General features: G+C 42.9%; 1 protein-coding gene across 3 annotated transcripts; it reads right to left on the bottom strand.

Moving 5' to 3' along the window:
• Positions 1-885: 885 nt before the first annotated feature.
• LOC122539055 lies at positions 886-21,981 on the bottom strand. 3 transcript variants are annotated; one of them, XM_043673647.1, is made up of 13 exons: positions 21,903-21,974; positions 21,737-21,819; positions 8,000-10,601; positions 7,810-7,897; positions 7,417-7,567; positions 6,852-6,996; positions 6,526-6,573; positions 5,762-6,443; positions 3,696-5,684; positions 2,112-3,626; positions 1,789-2,035; positions 1,530-1,667; positions 887-1,430 (listed from the first exon to the last, which is right to left on the bottom strand). In XM_043673647.1, exons 3-13 carry the CDS (start codon positions 10,291-10,293, stop codon positions 967-969), a joined length of 7,761 nt encoding a protein of 2,586 aa, XP_043529582.1. In that variant the 5' UTR covers positions 10,294-10,601; positions 21,737-21,819; positions 21,903-21,974; the 3' UTR covers positions 887-966. The 3 variants fall into 3 exon arrangements, with proteins under 3 accessions (XP_043529584.1, XP_043529582.1, XP_043529585.1); XM_043673649.1 differs by having other exon boundaries at positions 886-1,430; positions 7,417-7,546; positions 21,737-21,981; XM_043673650.1 differs by lacking the exons at positions 887-1,430; positions 1,530-1,667 and having other exon boundaries at positions 1,916-2,051; positions 21,737-21,981.
• Positions 21,982-22,005: the final 24 nt, after the last annotated feature.

Genomic DNA, 22,005 nt, shown 5'->3' with positions numbered 1-22,005 from the left:
CATCAATTTGAAAGAGAAAAGAAAAAAAATTGTCACTGTTTCGTGACTCACTGCCGCAACTCATCGCTGCTTGTCTTTCCGATAAGCATAATGGAAAACGAAAACAGAGAAAAAAAAAAAAACAAATGGAACGATAAAGTCGATCGTGCATGATGGATGGTTAAACGATGAAATTGACCCAAAACAGATGTTTATCTTTCATTTACATATCGAGGAAGATATCTCAATCGAAGTTGTGGATACAAGACGAAATTTTCCCTCGATTTGACATTTAATATTTATAACGTACGATTTGAAGTATCACTCTGCTCAAGCATATCTATATTCCTATTCGTTAAATAAGTGATACAGCTTTTTGTTTTACAGCAGTAAATCGTGAAATTTTAAACATACGTAATCTCAATTGACTCTCAAGTTTAAAACTTTTTTTGATCGTAGTCGTTCAATCTTATGAAAATTTCGTCAAATGTTTTACGTTCTATTTCCAACTGAACTTGTGAATCATTGCCTATTAAAAAATAGCGACATTTATGTCAAAAAGCATGTAACGAACCTGTAACGTGTCTTTATCGGGCATAATGTAATTATTATAGAAATTCTAATAGCTGAAAACCGCGAAATATCGAGTGTTAATGTATTCCCAGTTCATTGTCGCTTATCGGATTATGCAAACTTCATTGCTTTTCACCGTGTCGACGGAAATTCAAAGAAAATTCTGTAATTCTGTAATGTTTAGGAGGAGTCATTGTTGCAAGAAAGTCGACGAGAAAATGAAACGCGAGATGAATTGGTTTTCTAACTAGGATGTAGGTTAACGAAGTTGCTACTCTAGAAATCAATGTCAAAACCGTTTCACTTGCACGGATTCGCTTGGACGAAAAAGTAAAGAAAAAAAAAAAAAAAAAAAAAAAAAATAAAAAAAAGAAAAAAAAAAAATCTTCTCGACAGCGCTACCTTTTATGTGGGTTAAGACCTTGGTGCCGGATGATTGTAAAATTGCTTCTGCGACTGGCCGGATGCAGGATAGACTTGACTTCCGGGTGGCGGCGGTGTAACAGACGTGTACTTGGAGATCGATACTGCTGTGGTAGACGGCGGAACAAACTGAGGGGGATACGGATTCGAGCCCGGCGGCGCTTGAGACGCTTGAGGTAACAAGAACTGTTGCGTCTGTTTGTTTGCAGAGGCCTGAGGCGCGGCGTTCGTGTAGGCTGGTTGCGTGGCATTCTGCGGCACCGTGAAATTTTGATATTGAACGGGACAAGGTTTGGCTTGGAACTGAGGATAGTGAATGGACGCGGATCCCGGAGGTGGTATATAGGGCTGAGGTGGCAACTGAGGTGGTACCGGGTAACCTGGCGGAGTGTTCGACACGGTTGGATGAGGCGGAGATGCCTTACGCGCTTTCAATATTGCCTCTGCGGTCAAACCTGTAACAATACGCATGTCGCGTACACGACGATATAAGCGCGCGAGCAAAAATGGCACGAAGCAAAGAGGAAAGAACACTACGAAATGTTTTTTTTTACCATGTTTGCGGGCTCGTTCCTCTTCGTCATCGCTGAGGAATAATCCAAACTCTCGTTTCAATCTTTCTGTAAGATTTTCTCTTTGACGTTCGACTAAAGTTGGCGCGGCGGACCAACCGATTGTTCCTTCTTCGCTACCTACGAAAACAGACCGATTTTTATCAAAATACTTTTTATCATCATCATCATTTTTTCAACGTCGAAGCTTTTTCTTATTGTATTTCTAAAAAAACCGACTAAACCGCCCGACCATATTAACCTTTCTTTTCCTCGCCTTCCGCGTTGGTGAAGAGCGGTAACGCGGTCAAGGTCGGTACGTCGAGATTTAACGAGACTTTGGAACCTTCCTCATCGGAACTAAGCGACGATGTACCACTGCTGGCGCTGTCTGATCTACCCCTGGCACCTCCCTTATCCGTTGCCGAGGCGTCGCTCGACGGCTCGGGCTCCGGAGGTGTACCACCGGACGACTGCTGTTTACGTTTACGGTATTCCGATATCGACAACTGGAACAGCGAATCACTTTTGAATAGACGAAGATTAACTTCGAGGCGAAGATTTCGTTCCATAGTTAAATCTAACCTTTCGCTTAACAGGGACAATTGCCTCGGGTTTAAATGCAGGCGCTGGCATACTGTTTGGGACCACGGTTCTCGGGTCCTTTAGTCGTTTGATCTCCTTAGGCGGAGCCTCCTCCTCTTTCGCCGGTGTTTCCTCGTTGTGAACGTTTTGCGGCGCTGGTTTCGTCGCTGATCCTTCGATCTCAACATTTTGCTCGGGAGTTTCGCACTTTGGCTCGACGTACGGCGCGCTGTTTTCTTGGACGATCTCCTCTTTAGCGTCGCCGGCTGTTAAATCGTCCAATTTCGCCTCCAACAACTCCCTCAACGCCGTCGAGAGCATGGACTTTTGCTCACCAGATTTAGACTCGTCTACCGTCTCCATATCGATGGTAGACTCGATAATGGCTGCCTCGAAATTCAGCTGACTCTTCGAAACGCTGGGCGTTTCCGTCTTTTTGCGGATGCGCTCGCTCAACGGTGGAATCGAGTGAAAAATCTTTGGCGGTTCCGCGACCGACTCTGTGTCCATGTTGGAGGATGCAGACTCGAAAATAGATTCTTCCGACGAAGTAACGAACACGGACGGTTGTTCAAGTTTCTGAGATTCCTGGCTCTGTTCCGTCTCCTTCATGCTGTTCTCAATGATGGACTCTGGCTCAGACTTGCTCCCAAAGTCTTTGAATAATTTCCCCTCGTGATTTAAGTTGAACGATTTGAACGTCGGCGATTCGTCCATTTCCTTGTCCTCGGATTCTGAATCTTCCTTGGAACTTTCCATCAGACCCTCGATACCATCCATGCTTTTATCCTTCTCCGAACTGGTGTCTACTTTCTCCTTGTAATCGTTCCCATCGTCACCAGTGATCTTTTTCATCTGGGCCTCGACGTCAAACTCATCGATCGACATGTTGTCGTCTGATTTCACCTCGCACTTCATGTCCTCGGATCTTTTATCGTCGTCACATCTGTCGTCCTCGGCTTTAACCATCTCGCTGATACTACCACCGAATTCGAGTCTCATCTCAGCGACACGTTGCTTCAGAATCGCATCCGACTCCATAACAGCGATTGGAGAGCTGAAATCCTCCATTTCTATGTCTCCCTCGTTCTGATCGACTATCTCGACCGTGCCCTTCTCCATATCCAAGTTCTCTTCTTTCTTTATAACATATTCCTTTTTGCTCTTGTCAACCAGCGTCTGATCGATCAGCTCGTTTTTAACAGATCGTAATTCATCCTTGATGAAAGCCTTCGATTCCAAATACGTGTCACAATCCGTTTCATCGCTCTCTTCTTTCTTCACTTGTATGCTCTCTTCCTTCATCAACGAAGTGTCCATCTGCGTTACTATCACATGTTTCTCGGTTTTAATATGAAAATCCTGTGGGATGTCTATGGAAAGCTTCTGCCGTACGGCCTCGTCCGAATTTATATGCTCGTGCGAGACGTCTTCCTGTTTGATTGATTCTGTTGTTATGTGACGTTCATCGTTCTGCTCGGCCAACGGGGACTGCAGGTGCTCGATGAAATCGTCCTGGAAAAAAACAATTCAGTTGAGAGATCAATTTCCAATTCCTTTTGCCAAAAAACAATAGCTACTTACTTCAGCAGGACACAAAGATCTACTATTTGTAACAGCGTCAGGGACTAACATGGTGGGTGTGGTAGGTGGAGTGTAATTGTCCGATGATAAACTTTCTCTAGCTATCCTTCTTTTCTTTGGCGGAGCCACCATTTCACTGGCCGGCGGACTGTCCGGTCGGCTGTTCGGTGAATCGCATTCTTCAGAGATGGCTTGACGCAGCCATCTCTTCTTCGCCGATCCCGTAGAGACTGGGCAAACCGTGTTCCCGCTGGCTGCCTGTTTGCGCTGTGGCGGCGAGTCGCACATCCCGGAGACCGAATTTGCCGCTTGCACGAGGGTGGCCAAACTCTTGGCTGCGTAGCTCTGCGTTAAAAATTCCGCGGACGAGTCGGTCGGCAAAGAAAAATCCGTGGACCTGCAAAGAGTATTTATAGAGTTCGACGCGGAGGCTGGCGGTAACGCTGGTAACGGCGACATCTGAGATATGTTGCTCTGCGGTGGATCGGGCGATTCCTTCAGCCATTCGTTCATCAGCACCTTCTTGGTTTTTGGGAATTTGAAGCCAGGAGCCAGAGGGCCGACCGCTGCCGCGACTAGCAAGCAAGCCGAGGACAACGGCGTGGATGGTGTTGAGCTTTGAGAGCTGCTGCTCGCACCGCTGTCACAGGTCGGGCTCTTAACTGGCGTTGGTTGTTGCAAAGGAGGCGAACTCGGTCCAGGTGCGTTGGAATTTGCTAGAGCTAGCAGTAGACCAGCGGCTGTTGGTATGCCTTGATGTGCAGCTGCTGTCACGTTTTCATTCATGTTCTTGGCAGGGGTGTGCAAGTGAGAAGAGTAAGGGCCATCCCGATTCTGCGAGTGATTTTGGTTCAACAAAGGCGGAGACTGCATCGAGGTGCTCTCTTCTCCGGACGACTCGTCCGAATCCGCGGAATTCAACCGGGTTCTCCGACTGCTGCTACTCTGCGACTGAGAGGTACTCGTAGTCCTCGCTCTGCCCTTTCTTCTTTTTCGCCTCAGAGGTCTGTCGGAATTCGCTTGCTTCTGCTTCGACTGGATCGTTACACTGTGACTATCCTCGTTGTCGCTATGCGTACCACCAGATTCCTTTCGCTGCGCGTTCCGCGCTTGAACCTCTTGCTTCCTCTGCTCCGCTTTCTCCAGCCTTTCAAATGCCTTCATGATAGCTTCCATTTTTCTCTCTTCCCTCGTCATTTTCTTCTTGTCTTTCTTAGTTTCTGGCGCTACCGGCTGATTCAGATTCGGAGAGGTTTGAGGCTGTTGTACCACCGTCAGCAGCTCCTCCTTCGATACCTGACGCACAGTGTTCGTCATGGTGGTTGTGACTGTCCTTCTCGGCGGCACGGATACCGACGACGACGACGATGACGAAGACGAGGACGACGACGAGACCGTTGTCGGTGGTGGGGCAGGTTGCGCGATAATGTTGTTACTGGGTATCACGGTCGACGAGTCGCTGTCCTCGCAAATTGTATTTCGTCTGCCCCTTCGTCTCCGTTCTCGGCCGTCAGCGCTCTCAGCCAACGCTCCGTTACTTCCTCTTCTGTTCAACTGATTCAAAGACACTATCTGACATTCCCTCGGATTATTACACGCACAAACGATGGGCATCATGGGACCGTTCGGATTAGGTGACAACAGGAGGTCGTGTTGCTCGTGTCTGATCGTAATTTCGGCATTTTTCTCGATTGCGGTTGTGGTAACAATATACAAATGTAATGTCCCTTTCTCTATACAATGTTTCACTTCCGCGTTAGGCTTACAACTACGTCGCACGAATCTGGCGTCGTTCCCGTACGTTCTAGTATCTACACAGACTTCTGTCCCGTCTCGTGGTAACCGGTAAAAGAATACAAACGGCCCAGGCCTCTGAGTGTGCTGCCTTCCTTGAGGATAGGACGGTCGATGTTGGGTACTTAACATGTACTTTCCTCGTAATTCAACGACAGGTGTGTTTGGCGGGAGATACATGGTTGCTACCAGAAACTGCGCGAAAAGAGAGAAAGAAAATTTTCTTTAAACATGCTGCCTTGCTCGTCGTAAAGAGAAATAGCTATACTTACCCTGATATTGTTATTGTGCACGTTGAGCCTACACTTTCCAGTGGCGATGACATTCATGTTACTTTGCCTCAAGTCGCTGTGCGTGCCATTCACTTTGATAGATGATATCCTTGCTCTTAATTCGGGGCTGTAATGATTCGTCACTGCCTCCTCGTAACGTTCAATCCACTGTCTCAGTGGCGCAACGTTCGTACCCCATGTATCTTGAGTTTCCTCCTCTTTATCCTCCAAGCTCATTCTTCGTTTAGCCTTGCGTTTACCCGGGCCTCGTTTCGTAGCTTCTTTCTTGCGAACGGCGCTGGACTGTCTCGGATGAGAGTCTCTTCTCTGTCTTTTCGCGACATTATTATTGTTGTTGGTGGTGTTGGTGTTGTTGTTGTTGTTGTTATTGTTGTTGTTGTTGTTCAGTCGCCTTACTTGCGGTGGTTCGGACTTTCGTCGAGGAATCTGCTGCTGTAAACTTCGCTTCTTTGGGATCGTGTTAACACCGACGTCGGTATCCGCCGAACTGGTGGACGATGTGTCGGACGACGTATCGGAATTTAACAATTCCTCGCGTTTACGCATTTGCAAAGCGCGCGCCCTTTGTCTGTCTACGCGCCGCGGCCGGCAAATCTCGCAGAGATACTCGTCAGGAATGTTGGAACGATCTATGCCCATGCAATCAACGTGTTGCCAAACTCTGGAATCAGAAATTTACATTTACTGGTGATACGTTGCATTTATTTCATCCAATGATACTTGAATATTTTAATTGAACTTACAAACAACGATCGCAGCAGATCATGTACCCATCATCATGCTCGAAATCACTAGAACCGAAAAAAATTTTTAAATGAGTATTTCTTGTTGACATAGTTTTTTAATCTTTCAACAATACATAATTGCGTTAGAATAAACTTTGAATAAATTAGCACATTGACTGTCACGCCATCAATTAGTGTATTTTTTATTTCATAAATATTGTCCGGTTAGCTGTGTTCTTCGACTGAGAAACAAGTGAGCCATCACTATAGTGGCATACTATTCAAAAAGATGATACACCCGAAAGCCTCTATATTCAGCAATTAAGAAATTCACGAATATTTACCATATACATCTGGTAACGCTATCCTCGTCGTCCCCCTCACCTTCGGGGGCGGTTTCAGTTTCTTCGCCTTCCAGTTCTGCATCTCTTCCTGTTTCACTACTGATTGCACTGGCTGCATCGTCGTCCACATTAGTGCCACTAACAACTGCATCGAACAACACGACATTACTCAACGAATGTCGTATAGTAAAAATTATTACAGTATGATGTTGTACAATGTTTAACCCAGCGTGCTATTTCACACTAAAAGTTTGAAAATTTATGCGAAGTAAGGAACGTTTATGATGAAAACACGCCATTAACCTTTACGACGTATGGTATCAACTGTTATTATGATCGCCTGACGAAAATAAATACTTCGACTGTTTATATAAAAAATTATTATTGTACACAAATATCGTATACACAATACATATAACATGTATTATAGAATTGAACAGCGCGTGTTGCCTCGCACCAAAACGTTTGAAAATTTTAGGAAAACAAGAAGAAACGTTTGTGATGGATCAAATTGAACCGGTATTCCGTGTTTTAAAGCGTTAAACATTCTAATCAATCCTTGTACCTTTTCCATAAATATAAGGATGCTGAGAAGTCGTGGTAGAACTTCCAGCACCGTTGATAGGCTGTTTTGTATGAGACGGAGGTGACGGAGGTGATGGCGTTCGTGGCGGTGGTGCCCCGTAATTGTGATCCTGTAGGACGTACTGAAGACACTATAATCAAGAATTACGTGTTCTGGGAACAACTATACGTAACTACAAAATGCAACGGTGCACACTGAAAAAATGACTCTAAAGATTCATTACTGAACTTTGCACTACTACAATATATATATATATATATATATATATATATATATATATATATATATATATATATATATATATATATATATATATATATATATATATATATATATGTATATATATGTGTGTGGTGTGTGTGTGTGCGTTACCTCGTAAGGAGGAGGTATTCTTATAACTGGACTTGTAGAACGTTGTTGACGTTCGTCTTCCTTAGATTCACGCAGCTCGGTTTCGATTCTAGAAATATTACATTTAGTTGTTAGTTAATAGAACATTGTAACACGATTGTAACAGAAGATCAAACAAATACGTATACAGGAGACATAAATAAATACTAACTTGTTTTCAACATCCTTGCGAGATTCCATGTTAGTTACTGGCAGTAATGTCTTCACTTGCCCAGACTGTTGCCTAACCTGTTGGGGAAATTGTGACGTTGCGACAAGTTGTTTCTGCTGTATCGTTTGCTGTTGTATCTTAATCGGCTGATTTTTGTGCATCAGCATGTTCGCAGCAACAGTCTGCTGGGGGAGCAACGTTTTGATGCTCGTCTTTTGTGCGATTGCAGCCGCTGATCCTTGATTTTTCACCGCAGCTACGTTCGTGTTCAATGAGGTCTTAATACCGGCTACTTTCTGCGTGTGATTCCTTTGAGCTGGCTTCTGAGGGGGTATCGTCTTGATGCATCCAGGCTGTTTCTGAGCGTTCTGCGGTCCTATGATGTTCTGTTGTTGTTGAATAATCTTCACCGGCTGCACGGCACTCGCATTTCTGTGCAACGACTGTTGCACGACGTTCTGCGAATTGGAGGTTTTCACGGTATTGGCGATCTTTTGTGGGACGTTCTTCAAGTTACTCTGTTGTAAATTCTGCGCTTGATTCTTCGGCACGCCCACTCTCATAACCATCTGTTGTTGTTGTATCTTGGAGTTGACTACCTGGGTTCGTTGGTTATTGGGGATAGTCGCAGCTATCGTCGCGACCTTCTGGTGAACATTCGTAATACTGTGGCTTCTCTGAGTTTGCGAGTTCGTGTTTGCTTGCTGTTGCTGGGGCTGCTGCTGCTTCTGTACTGCCTGTTGTTGCGACTGTTGCTGCGCCTGCGAATTCTGTTGCAGCAACTGTTGCTGCAACTGAGACGAGTTCTGAATGTGCAGTTGCTGCGGTTGTGAGATCACCGACTGCTTGTTCACGGTCAACAGATTGCCGCTCTGCGACGTTTTGTTAATATTCGGAACGCTGTTGCTCTTGCAAGCGTTTGCGATCGACTGTACCTTGCTGGAGTTAACCGTGGCCACAGTCTGGGACTTTTGCAAAGTCGCTGTTGACTGCGATCTCTGATGTTGCGACGGTTGTACCTGTTGCACGTGTTTCTGAATCTGCGGCAATTGCTGCTGACATTGTACTTGGCCCATTACCTGCACCTTCTGTATACCAGCTACAGAATTGCTAGACTTTTGAACGTTATTCACCGTGTTAGGCACGTTCGCCGGTTGTCTGGGCACGGACATAGTCTTCTGCGACTGAACCTGCAGCTTCTGCAATCCTTGCTGCTGATTACCAGTTATCTGTTGTAGCTGCGCTTTGTGATTCGGATGGCTACTCAACACTTGCGACTGTACCTTCTGGTTGTTGTAAACTTGAGCCACCTTCTGCGCGTTCGCTTGCGTTTTATGAAGCGTCGAGTTGCCCTGTTGCGTTCTCTGTACGTTACTATTGTTCGTAACTTGGTTAACAGCGAACTGGGTGGTTTGAGCGGTACCGGCCGACAACACCTGACCCTTCTGCACGGTCTGTATCCTAGGTACGGAGTTTCTTTGAACGGTTACCCCCTGATTAACGTTCGTCACAGCCTTCACTTTCTGCAAGTTAACCGTCTGTGCCTGACCGACGAGATTCTGCGTCTTCACGTGTATCCTCTGGATATTGGGCAATGAAGTCGCGCTGGTGATGGCTCTGACCGCGTTGTTACTTACGACCAATTGCGACGAGACCGGCTGAACTTTCAGGGGCATGCTAGTCTGTAAACTCGATATCGCTGTGGTTTGTTGTTGTTGTTGCTGTTGCTGCTGCTGCTGCTGTTGTTGTTGTTGTTGTTGCTTGGCCTCGTTGGTGATCACTTGATTTCTAGTTTGTTGTTTGCTCTGCGTGGACGCCGCGGTATGCTGCAAAGGATAGACATGCGCCACTCCGCTGCCCGGCGATGGCGAAGATTGAGAGTTCACTGGAACATGGGTCACGTTGGAAGATGCGTTCAGCGTTAAAGGGGCGGACTGTGTTTGATTGCCAGACACCGGCAACTTCTGCGAGACAACGCGAGTCGACAGCACCTGGGTGGTGTTTGTCTGCGAGCCAGTGATTCTTTGCACCTCCCGAACGGCTTTCGCCACCGGGTAGGTGACGCTCACTGACTTCACGGCGGAGAACGAAATAACATGACCGGCTGGGATATCTGCGGTACTTTCCAGGCATTGAAGGATCTGTGGCTTGCCGCCGGTGTCATCGGCCCCTGTGACAATCGCGTTCGACGTTTCCTCCTGATTCAACGACGAAGCCAACGACGGCGGCTGACTGCTGGCGTTCTTCTTCTCGAGGGATGTTTCTACGGTGCCTAGCTGCAGGACGAAGCTCATGGTGGTTTCAGTGTTCTGTGGAAAGCTGTCAACGTGTTTCGTCGCCGTGGTGGCCGCATCGTTTTCGTTGGTGTCGGTATGCTCGATTGGGGACGTCGGGGGAGGTGGGCCAGGCCCTGGGGACAATTGCTCCCCACCCCCACCTGTTCCACCCCCCGATAACTTAATCACCGACGGGGTCGACGTTTTGGAGGCTTTTTGATCACGCCAACTGGAAACTCGAGCGAGTTAGGATCGAATGGCTATCCTCGCCTCGGACGGGATACCACGCTCTTCGATTTCGCTATTTGAGGATTCTGAACCATAGGCTACAACACACAAAACGATGCTTTCATTAATCTCTAATTGGTCCAGTCAAGACGTTGAAGGAAAAATAATATGAGAAAATTGTTACTACTATAAACATATGTATAATATAGTATGTTATAAAAATATATGTGTATCGTGAAATAAAAGAAAATAATACAATAATGTACGACCCTTAAGATCTACCACCGTGTTGTTGCGTTGTGCAAGAAATAATAATGATATTACACTGACTTACACAATGAATTTTACGTGTACAATTTCTTATACGTAATTAGGTTGGCGGATATCAAATATAATTAAACTACAATTTTTCATTACGTTTTCCAAAATATTTTTAGAGATAATCAAAATAATTGCTATATCATTCAATATAGTTTTTTAACGATCATTTTATCTCAATATCCCAGATTTGTAAGAATTATCAATTTTCAGAACCAAGTTGCCATAACTTCTCCGTTTATGAGTTTCTTTAAAATAATTTATAATTGAAGAAATTGCTTAGATCTTTGATCGAAATATCAAATTTACTTGTAGAACACATATTTTGAAAAAAATTTAAGTCTACGCAAAAGAGTATTCTGAATAGTTAGCATCATATTTTCTTTACGTCGAATATACGTAATTTATATTAAATTTCTTTTTCTCTGGTATACTTATATTTAACGACAGAACAAAATTTAAACGATGTTAAAGTTAAATCTTAACCTCTTGCGCTAGTAATTAATTACGGACCATAACGAGTGACCGTATATAATGACTCGTCTACTTTTTGAATTCATCGGCATATCACTGGATAGAAATTACTAGAAGTAGTAAATTTATTATCTATTTTGCCTGGGTTATATTTTAATATACTTAAAATTGAGATAATATTGCAATTGAGATAATATTGCGTGGCACGTCATTTCAGCGCAAGAGGTTAAGAGAACATTTCACATAACCTTACTCATGTAGTAAAATAATAAAATAAAAGATGAAAAAACATAGAAATATTCGACGGGTTCTCAAGAGGTTGAAGACTGTCTTCGGTTGACCCTAACTCAAGTATCCCGTAAGAAATATCAATTATTCGCGTCTATAACGTTGTAATGCAATATTTAAGGTTATTGATCCAGAGAAAAGTTCCCTCCTAACAACACAATAAAAACGAGCATCTAATATCTAATACAGATTGTCGACGTTTTTAACAAAAATCCGTGGGAACTGATTCGCGATCGTTTCTGGCACCACGAATACGGAAGATATTTACTAACGATGGAGAAAAGGAGAAAAATCAGATATTTAATATCTCAAGTATTTAATTGCAATTACAAGACTGTGACGAGAAAAGAAAAAAAAAAACGATCGGAACGATAATTCTTAATTTTCGTGTTTAAAAGTGATCTGTTTCGTTGGCGAACCGGTTCAAGATCCGCGCGATGAAATCAATTTAGATCAGAGAAAGATTAAGCCGCGGATCGATCGCGAACATTTAATTAAGCTTATTGCCGCATCTTTATCTAGCATTCGAAAGTCGCAGGTTCTTAAGAAAAATTGAGAAAATATTAAACTTTAACATTAATCGGTAAAAAAGAAAATGTCGCCTATCATTAAATACGAAACTTTGCGCATTGGCGGGAAATTTAAAAATGCAAAAATGCAGTGGGCGCATACAATATAAAAAACCTAAAGAAAAGTACTTAAAAAGTAGTAAATTGTTTGAGAAAAATCTTTCTCTATTATCGTATAATAATTACGATTTTCCAATTACGTTTACGAAATAAAATTGTGTGAAAATACGTAATCTATTTGTCATTTAAAAAAAAAAATTGGTAAAATGTAAAAATAGAGGAAGATATCCTGTCATGATCGATCGGAAGATACACCATTGCTAATACATCGCTGCATGTAACGATTACGAAGAAAACGACGCAATATGCAATTGCAGGGTGTATCTATGGCGTATCCTTGCATTTCTTCTACGAACATCGATGATTCACTCGGTGTTGCGCTTTTTTTCGCTCAGGGAAAACGCGAAACGCAGCGAACCGCGGCCGTTGCGTTCGATTTCATGGCAAGTGGCAAGAAGATTCTACAGGGGAACGTTACGAGCCGTGTCAAGTCAGCACGTACGGCTGGAGTTGCGCCAAGTACGCCCGTATGTTCTACCTTGTCGTTTGTACGTACATACACACCAATTCATTATACTATCGTCAATTTCCTCTGGCAAACTAAAAATTGCGTTCGTGTAAACAACGAATATAATCGGATATAAACACATACACAGGCAGTATTAGCCAATTAGCTATACGACTTTATCGACGGGTTTAAATTACCAACTGTCGATAAGAAAGAAAACTTATACGCGCAATAAGAAAATTTAAAAAATGCGCGAAGAAAGACAAAGGTTGTTTCCGCTGTTCTTTTAGGAAAACACCTCGAGAACTAGGAAGACAAATCTCGAGCTTTTGTTCAGAGAGTAAAACCGCAATCGAGTTTCTTTCGGTCGATACAGATACGTACGATGCAATTGTAAATAGTGATGGAGGAAAGGAACTCGTCTGAGTTTATTAAGTCGTCCGAGAGTCAATTATCGGTCGTTGAACGTCAAAACAAATTTGATCTTGAGATTTTTACAAAAAAAACGATAATTGACGTGATTGCCCGGCGGTGACTGTTTGAGTTATTCTGGTTGTGTGAAGTTGATAAATAATTCAACGCGATTCGCAATGCAAAGTGGAATGTTTACATCAATTTTTATCCACGTTGTAATGGAAATTAAGAGTGCAAACTAGCCGAAGGAGTAATAGTCTGTCAAGTTAAGGTCAAGTTTGGTTTGCATAATGACAGTATGGTACTTTTGTTATACTTTTGAGCGTAATTTTAATCCTGATTTCTATTCTTGTCACTTCGAATAGTATGTTCTATCGCTGATTTGTTCTTTTTTTTTTCTTGTTTCATATACAAATTAAATACCGATAAACGTTGTCATTAAAGTAACGCGAGCTTATAGAGACATCGCGAAATGAAAAATTCCACAGCAAGCAAAACTAGAGTCAGAATCACGTGATGAACACGTGAATAGGAGAGGCCAGTTTGTTCGATGCGCACGCTACCTTTTCTACTGCATTCATTGTCAATAGCACGTGCTGCTACTACTGAAAGTCGTCAACGACCGTATGGTAGTTTCCCAGGCTTTTGTCTCCGCATTCTTGAAAGAGGCAGAACGTTAATTGGACGCGGCTTTTTAGAAATAGGCCGACATAAAAAACAAAACAAAAAAAAGAAAAAAAAAAAAAAAAAAAAAAAGAGTCGTAATTAATTAAGTACGCGCGAAGAAAATCGAACTTTATTACGACATTGTCAAAAAAACGTACGACTCCTAATTCATTAATGAAAAATGGTTTCTTACGATTGACAGTGACTTTCCATTTACAATCAACAACGTGCATTTCGAGTAAGTTTTGCGACCAAATCGAATTCAATTCGATTCCTAGATGTATTCCTCGCGACCGATTTTGAGGAAAGCTGTCACAAATTGGACAGTCGTGCCCTCTCGTCACGTGACAAGCGCAATAACGTTATCGGCATTGTCAAAACAGTTTCCATCGCACGACCACGCAGGCGTCCTCTTGCGCTGGAATGACGTGCTACACACGTCGAGAAATTTTTGTCTCAAATTGCAGCATTTTCTCAATATTAAATATAATTAAATGTAACCCGGGGAAAACAAATGAGTTTATTACTTCTTAATAATTTCTATCCAGTGATATACCGACGAGTTCAAAAGCGACAAATTATTGTATACAGATCGGTCACTCCTTATGGTCCGCGAACCAGCTGCCAACGCAGGGGGGTTAATCCCGAGGTTATGCACTCCGACGTTCGATTTCATTTCAATCGGGCCTCACGAAAATCCACCGTCATTTCTATCGTTTTCCTCCTGCTCTCTCCCCTCCCCCCAAAAATGCATCCTTCTAATTGGTCAGTTACGCGTTCGAACGCATTGAGGATCACTGGCCGTCGTATTATTTCAGATGGTACGAAATTAGGGAAACTGCCAGAAGCAAGCCGCACGCATTGTAACAGAAACAAAACTATAATCCCGTGTGGCTAAATATAAATCGTTGCTACAGCGGGTTACGCGCGCAACTGCGAGCTGCTTAATAAACGTTCGTCGATGCACTCGTAAAATGTTGATTTATGTCACGGTGGTAACACTGTTCCCTGAAATTATTTAACTGCCCCACGGAATGGTAGGTTACGACGGAGCGTCGTCCAAGTCTAAGCAAACTTACGAGAACCGTACGAGTCTCAACTATACGATTTCCTAGAAACATCTCTCTGTCGGTAAACTTGGTCTTTCAGATATTAACTCGAGTGTCTTTGCTAAATAGACGATTGCGCGCGGCGGCTGACGAGCTACATGGAACGTAACTTAACAAAATCGCAAAAAAAAGAAAAAAAAAAAGGAAAAACCGCGTGTCTTGGCCTATCGTATTTCAAACGATTAATCTGGTGAGCAGTGAGACAGCTGTCGGCGACGTAACAACGGCGGATGTTCTGGCCGCGAGTCTCGCCGCAATGTTTCCAGCAGCGGTGGAAGTTAACGAGGTTCCGCCGCGACGTAGTGAAACGCGCGCGAGCGTGCAGCGTTGCACCGGCTGGTTTGTCACGTTGGCAGCAATGGGATTTGTGGCGACCTACTTGGCGTACCTCGACCCTTGCATTGATTCGATACGAACCAAAATTATTCCTGAACGATTATCGCTCGATGCTGACCTCTCCTTTCCCCTCCCAGCTCCCCCCCCCCCGTCTCTCTCCTAACCCGCCATCAACCCTATTTACCGATATTCGCCATTCTGGTTTACCTACCTCGCGCGAAAACTATTTCGTCAATTTCACCAACCCGCCGGTTCAGTCGATAAAACGTTACAAATTAGCCGCGAACCGCACGTATCGACACGCGAAAGCTGGAAAAGAAAAGAATCTCGTGCCCTCGTACGTCATTACGCTGTTTACAATACTATCAATCGAGCATTGTTACTCGACATAGCTCCACCGCGTCTCCAACAAGTTGTTTGACGTTTCCGCTGACCCCTTCTCAGACACGGAGTAATTCGATGTTGCAGGGAAACGGCGTTGCTCTCTCTCGCTAGTAACCCGTGCGCAGAGTTGAAACGCGCATTCTACTATCATGCGGCCCCAGCCCGATTGCAAGCAATCGTGCGGATAAAACTGGGAATGGTACCGCCTATTTCTCTCTCTCTCTCTCTCTCTCCCCCCTCTTTCTTTTCGATTCAAACTATTACAACTAACAAAAGTATCGTGCAAGCAACTCCTGGTTTCGTAAAAACTAATACAGAGAACGCCGCCGCGTATCCATATTGATCTTTTTTTTTTCCTGCCATGCTTAGACATCATTATGTCCCGTTTACGCCCACATCGAAAATGATACTCATTTTCTACCCCTCGAGAACGGCATTAATTCCACTACTGTACTTTCTAGCATGTAATTCGTTCAAAATCTAAAAAAAGGAAAAAAAACAGTGAGATTATAACGCGCGTAAAATCAAGGAAAAGCAGCGAGCAGACTACAACGCGCGACCTCCCACCACTACCAGCTGTACTAACCATACCTACAACTAGTTCTACGCCGTTAAATAAACGTTCAAGTTCTCTCTCTCTCTATCTATCTATCTCTGTCTCTGTTTCTCTCGTTCCCTCTCTCCAAGCCCATTTTTCGCTCTGCTCTCTGTTCCTCCCTGGTAAGGGAGAACACGAGCATGTAACATACAGTAAAGCCGTATACAAAGGCCTGATTGCCGGACACTCGGTGAAATATGCCAGTTCCCCGCCAATAACCGGTATCGCGCTGTCCTCTCTTCTGCGCTGTCTTCGCTATGTTCACGGCAGATCGGCGCGAAGAGGAAGGAGGATACACAACGTACACACACAACATTGCGCAGAAAAAGAGGAGAAAGAGAAAACCAGAGAATGGAACAGAGAGAAAGAGAGACAGACGAACGAGAGAGGCGAACGAGAAACTGCTGGTGGAAGTAAACCGAGATACGAGACAATACTATGCCCGGAACAGATGCCATTGGACGAGATAGCTCTTTTTTCCCTCCTTTGCGATTAGAATGATTTTCACGATTAACTTAATTTTTTTTCCCCTTTTTCTCCGTTATTTTTCTTTTTTTCCTTTCTCTCTCTGTCATCGAGATGTACGTTACGTGGATAATTCCGGATAAGTTGAGAGATCTAAGAGGCACAAAAGGGTCAGGGAACGAGAAAGGATTTTAAACGGTACTCGTGAAAGAAGATGGTTGTTGCGCAAAGAACAAGCACTCCGTTCCGTGAGAGTTTCGTGCCACTCCGCTCGATCATGCATGTAAATGAATGGGAGCGTCACAAGAGCCTGCGAGTGTGCTCGTGCGCGCCGCAGTTTTGCAATCCCTTTTCGTACTTTTGCGGGGCGGTCGATATGCAACAGAACCACCGGGAATCGCAGTCGTTCGGCCAACATCTAAAAGATGGCTCGTTACGCCATCACGAATAATCGCTGTTCCTCGTCCCTTTGAAATTTCGAATAATACAGAATTCACGTTCTGAAGTGGATGCCATTCTATGTCGTCGATAAATTCTTTTCTTTATCTTTCGATCGTTTAAGACTTTCTACTAATGCGAGAGCGCGTCTACGAGTACGAAACTGACTAGAGGAGTTTGTCGCAGACGATTCTGTTCTCTGCTTGCCGATAGCTACCGCCGCGCTGTGGTTCCGCGGATTAATTACTTAGGAATGTAACCGCACGGTGAAGAAAGGGCCGATCTGCACTAAAACCGATTAGAAAAACAGCTCGCTGACTCGATAACCTGGTGCCTGGTCGCTCGAGGGAACTTCATCAGTATTTCTACGTCGGGAAGTAAAAATAATTTTCGAGAAAGCGAATCCCTTGGACGCGTAATGGGTTTCCATATGCGCTGCGCGCGAGCGTTGGAGGAACAAGGAGACGAAAAAGACGAGGATCCAACGTTGCGCACCTCTGTGCTATTACAACCAAGGTTACTGAGAACCGTGCATCTCTCTTCCTCCCTCCACCCCGCGCTCTTCGCCCCCTCTCTCGTGGCATCGAGGTTGCGAATCAGCTCCAAACCGGACTAAATTTTATTACACTTGGTCGTACCACTTGATCCGAACACTTGGAAATTTTCTCCTCCTATTTTCTTTTTTTTCCCCCTACTTCTACGATTGCACGATGCTTTCCTAAAGTAAGAAAAAAAAAGCATCTTCGATTCGGACACTTGGAATTTTCTTCTCCTATTTTCTTTTTTATCTCCTTTCTCCTCTATTTCTATGATTGTTCGATGCTCTTCCAGTACAAAAAGAAACATCGAAACAACTTTATCGCGTCACATTAACAAGCGGTCGGTTTCTGCAATCGTAATCGCACGCGATAAACTTCTGTCCGGTGCGAAGCGGAACGCCAAAGAAAATGTAACGAAAACGATCCACCTGCGGCAAGGAGAGAAAAAAAAAAAAAAAGAATCGGGGACGATTTACTTTCGTAGGATACGTTTTATGGCTGACCTAGCACGCCTGTACCCCGCTGTCAGTAATTGAGGAGCGAGTAGCCACGATACACGATTCCCCGTTTATCGTGAATACGCGTCCGTAACGTCGTAACCCATAGTAACCGCAAGCACCATTAATACACTGTGATGTCATCCCAAAGAAATGCATCGGTTCTTTGCGGCGTAAATCTTGCGAAATCGCCGCCGGTTGCGCTCGGTTTTCCCATCGGAATCGACCAAGTGCGCGCGCGCGTGAAAGAGAGACTATATTCGAACGATTGCCGAAATACTCGTTTCACACGTGTCCAAAGAGATAAATTCGCGTTACTAAACGACCAGATGCTATTATAAATCGGTTGATACAGTTGAGCCCCGCTTTTAGGCGAACCGCTGCAATCCTACACGCATACTCGGGTTTTCCGGTCGATATGATCAACGATCAACTTTAGATAAAAATAATTTATACTATCGATAAATACTCGAGATAAATCTTTTGAATCATCGCCTCGTATTATTTCCTAAACAGAAGAACGAAAAAAATCTACGAGAAATCTTTTTTATTTTAAATTTATTTGGATCCATTATATCCATCCATAAATATCTTCTCGCCTAAACATAACCTAGCCATCTTGCTAAATAACCTATCGTAACTATTTCTTGGCGATAACGCGAATTTGATCATGCAAACGTAATGCACCGTCGCTACGAGCAAGTAGCAGCGTAGTAGCGTGCATACGCACTGACGTCGTCCTATTGGACCTTTCTCGATGACGTCAACAGGGTTGACCAATAGTAATGGTCACGACGGAGAAACAGAATCAGCGAGCCCAGAAAGAACAAATCTTTCACCATTGCATTCAACGAGAAAAAGTGTAAAAAGAATTGCACGGTATATAACCCAGATTTCTGGAAGCAATCTGTCCCTGCAATTTTAGCAAATTGCTGGCCAAAAAACCATCGATATCCGAGAAGCTTAAATATCAGGCTAAACAACGAAATTATTCAAAATAGGAGGGAGGAACCTACGAATAAAATAAAGTTAATTGGAATTTTTAGTCTGAGTAGCTGAAATTTGGCCAATGAATGGATCCTTTTAAACAACTTTCTTCCGATTCTCTTGCGAATCAAGTGTATATGTGTCGCGCGTGCCCGTCACCGTGCGCCAACTTCCCCCTTGCGGTCGATACGATTTCACCACGCAGCCAGCAAGCGCTACCACCAGAGGCGTACCCCACCAAATTAAATTTCGAGCCCGAAAGCATTTAAACCTCTGCCTTCTTCTCGTTCGCATACGATCGATTTAGCTTCGATCGCATTTTTAGGCGCTCGTGCTTCGAACTATCGGAGAAATGTATTTTTACGAGGATACGCGTTCCAACATGCGTGCGGAAAGAGAAAAATTTGGAGGAAAATTTTTTTAGTTAAGCTGCATGACGAATTTATACCGGTCCAGTTGAGGAAATTCGTGGTTACAGATAGCCACTAACGAACAACATATCTGCACTTATTATCCCACTACCGCGAATATTCCAGATTTGAGACTTTACAACACAAATTGAACTGACAAACAGAAATCATTCAGTTGGTACGAATTTACAGATGTTTAAATATCAATTTTTTTCTCTGCGATGTTCTATTGATGGCAGTTTTAACTTTCGAAATTCTAGATCCCGTTCAACGAAATGCATTGGATACTTACAACGTACGTGGATATACAACGTATAATTAAATCGAAATAAATATTGGAGAGACATCGTTGAGGATCGATAAGTTTCAAATTTTCTGAACGTGACGTACGACACACGGGGGAGGGAATTCAACGTGACAGAAAAAAAGACGCGAGGAATTTTACAAAAAGGGGGCTCTGGCGAAAGAAAATAGGAAAGACAAGAGTAGGATTGGAAGGGATCGCGAAAAGATCAAGAAAAAAGAAAATGACAGGGGTCGATGAAAGTAAATGAAGGGATAAAAGAGGAAGGAAAGTTATACATATTCCTTATATACATATACATATATATATATATATATATATATATGTATATGGTAGTGAAGGTAATAGGTAAGAAAGAGAAACGAGAGAGAGAAAGAGAGAGAGAGAGAGAGAGAGAGAGAGAGAACGCATCAACAATATGGCCACCTGGCAGAGAAAACAGCGCCGCCTGGCAGATTTTTCCATTCCCGCCGTGAAATAGTTTTCAATATACAAACTTTCCTTTACTTAGTTAACGCTGTTAAATAACATTTGTGAATTATTTTATTAAATCTCATACTTGAAATTTGATGAAAACCTGTTAAAAATGATCTCATAACCTTACGAAATCAGTAATATTGTACATCAAAAGAACATTCCTGAAATTTTAAACAACAGTATTTCATGGTAAAACATAATGATCGTTTAGCTACAAGAAAGTTTGTAACGAGATATACATCAATATCAATTGAAATACTGCTTGAATGAAATATACATATATACAAATATACATAGATATACGTCATTACAACCATACTATATAACCATAGCATATCTACTAGTGAATTAATTTTAGATTTTATATTTCTTCGTTTGAAATAAGTAAACGTGTATCATAACAAGAATCCTATATTTATTCATTTATTTTTGCTATTTTTGATTAATATTGTATGAACACATTATGAATACTGCTCGCAAAGTAGGGTTAGATACAGGTTTGTTAGTTGTGAAAATCTGCAAGGAACGAGATGACGGAAGTACATCATCTTTTTAATTTGTGCATCAATTTTTTTTCACGATCAACAGACACTAATTCATAAAAAAAAAAAAACAATTGATCTTACGTGTCTAAATAGTCAGACGTAGATTTACCAACGAAAAGCAGTAGAAAAAAAAAAAAGAAATTCAACAATTCCAGCTTGCATCTAACGTAGAATATCTTAAAGGTATAAATCGTTCGTAATAAAATTCTCGCGCGAGAATGCAAAAAAAAAAGGAGAAGGGAGAAAAGAAAAATGCGAAATAAACGTTTTAAACGTTATATAAACGTTGATAATAGTGTGAATCAAACAACGTCAAGTAGTATGTGTACGATGTGGTTGACCTGTACTCACCATTTTACTAATCATTGTTGCCACCATTCGGAAACAAAAATTGCGATCAACAAATACTTTTTAAAGTCTCTGGTCTTATTGCAAAAAAGACGACGGAATATTTGCAATCGAGATTAATTCGAGTCTCACCGAGGTCGAAGTTTCGCGACGTTTGGAGATTTTTTTTTCTCTCTCTTTTTTTTCTCTCCCTTTTGATCGAGCCAAGTGCAAACGATTAAACGACCGAGACACGATGAACATCAGTAAAATTGTCGAAAGCTCGTCCGCGATGACACTGCTCCGCACTCTCGTCAACAATTTGCAATAAAAAGGGGGAAAAAAACACGAAATATAGGAGACAATTTGAACGTCACTGAACGATTCACAATACGAGCAGAACGCAGCGTTACACCTGTCTTTTGTGTGACAGTTTGACTGAATTTTGAACACCTGTCGCAACGAATGCAACTCCCGTCCCGTTCCGTACAACAGAAATTCGTAAAAATTCATTGCTTACCTTAATATGACAGGAATATAGAAGCTCACTTTAAACTTGGATGTAAACACAAGCATTTTTCAATGGAATTGACACCAGGGCAGCTTAAATAACAAACGAAAAAACACTCTTTACATCGCGGGCAACGTTATTCCACTATCCAAGGTTTTATTACGTTATTAAATACCACAATAAATACGAGAATTCACGATCTCTTCGGAAAACATCCATCGAAAACTAAAGATGGCAGCCATTCTTCTGTACAAAACAAAGGTTCACATCCACGGACT

Source organism: Frieseomelitta varia, unplaced genomic scaffold (genome assembly GCF_011392965.1).
Source record: "Frieseomelitta varia isolate USP_RPSP 00005682 unplaced genomic scaffold, Fvar_1.2 scaffold_189, whole genome shotgun sequence".
In the NCBI taxonomy this organism is placed as follows: domain Eukaryota; kingdom Metazoa; phylum Arthropoda; class Insecta; order Hymenoptera; family Apidae; genus Frieseomelitta; species Frieseomelitta varia.
Note: the sequence above shows the minus strand (reverse complement) of the source record. Positions and strands in the feature narration are given on the sequence as shown.

What these genes read in the sequence shown, in the direction of transcription:
- LOC122539055 (XM_043673647.1), bottom strand. Translation starts at nt 10,293, where the DNA reads ATGAGCTTCGTCCTGCAGCTAGGCACCGTAGAAACATCCCTCGAGAAG. An exon ending in ATCTGCTGCGATCGTTGTTT is followed by an intron (nt 6,444 to 6,525) that starts GTAAGTTCAATT and finishes TTCTGATTCCAG; the next exon opens with AGTTTGGCAACACGTTGATT. An exon ending in GGAAGGCGAGGAAAAGAAAG is followed by an intron (nt 1,668 to 1,788) that starts GTTAATATGGTC and finishes CTGTTTTCGTAG; the next exon opens with GTAGCGAAGAAGGAACAATC.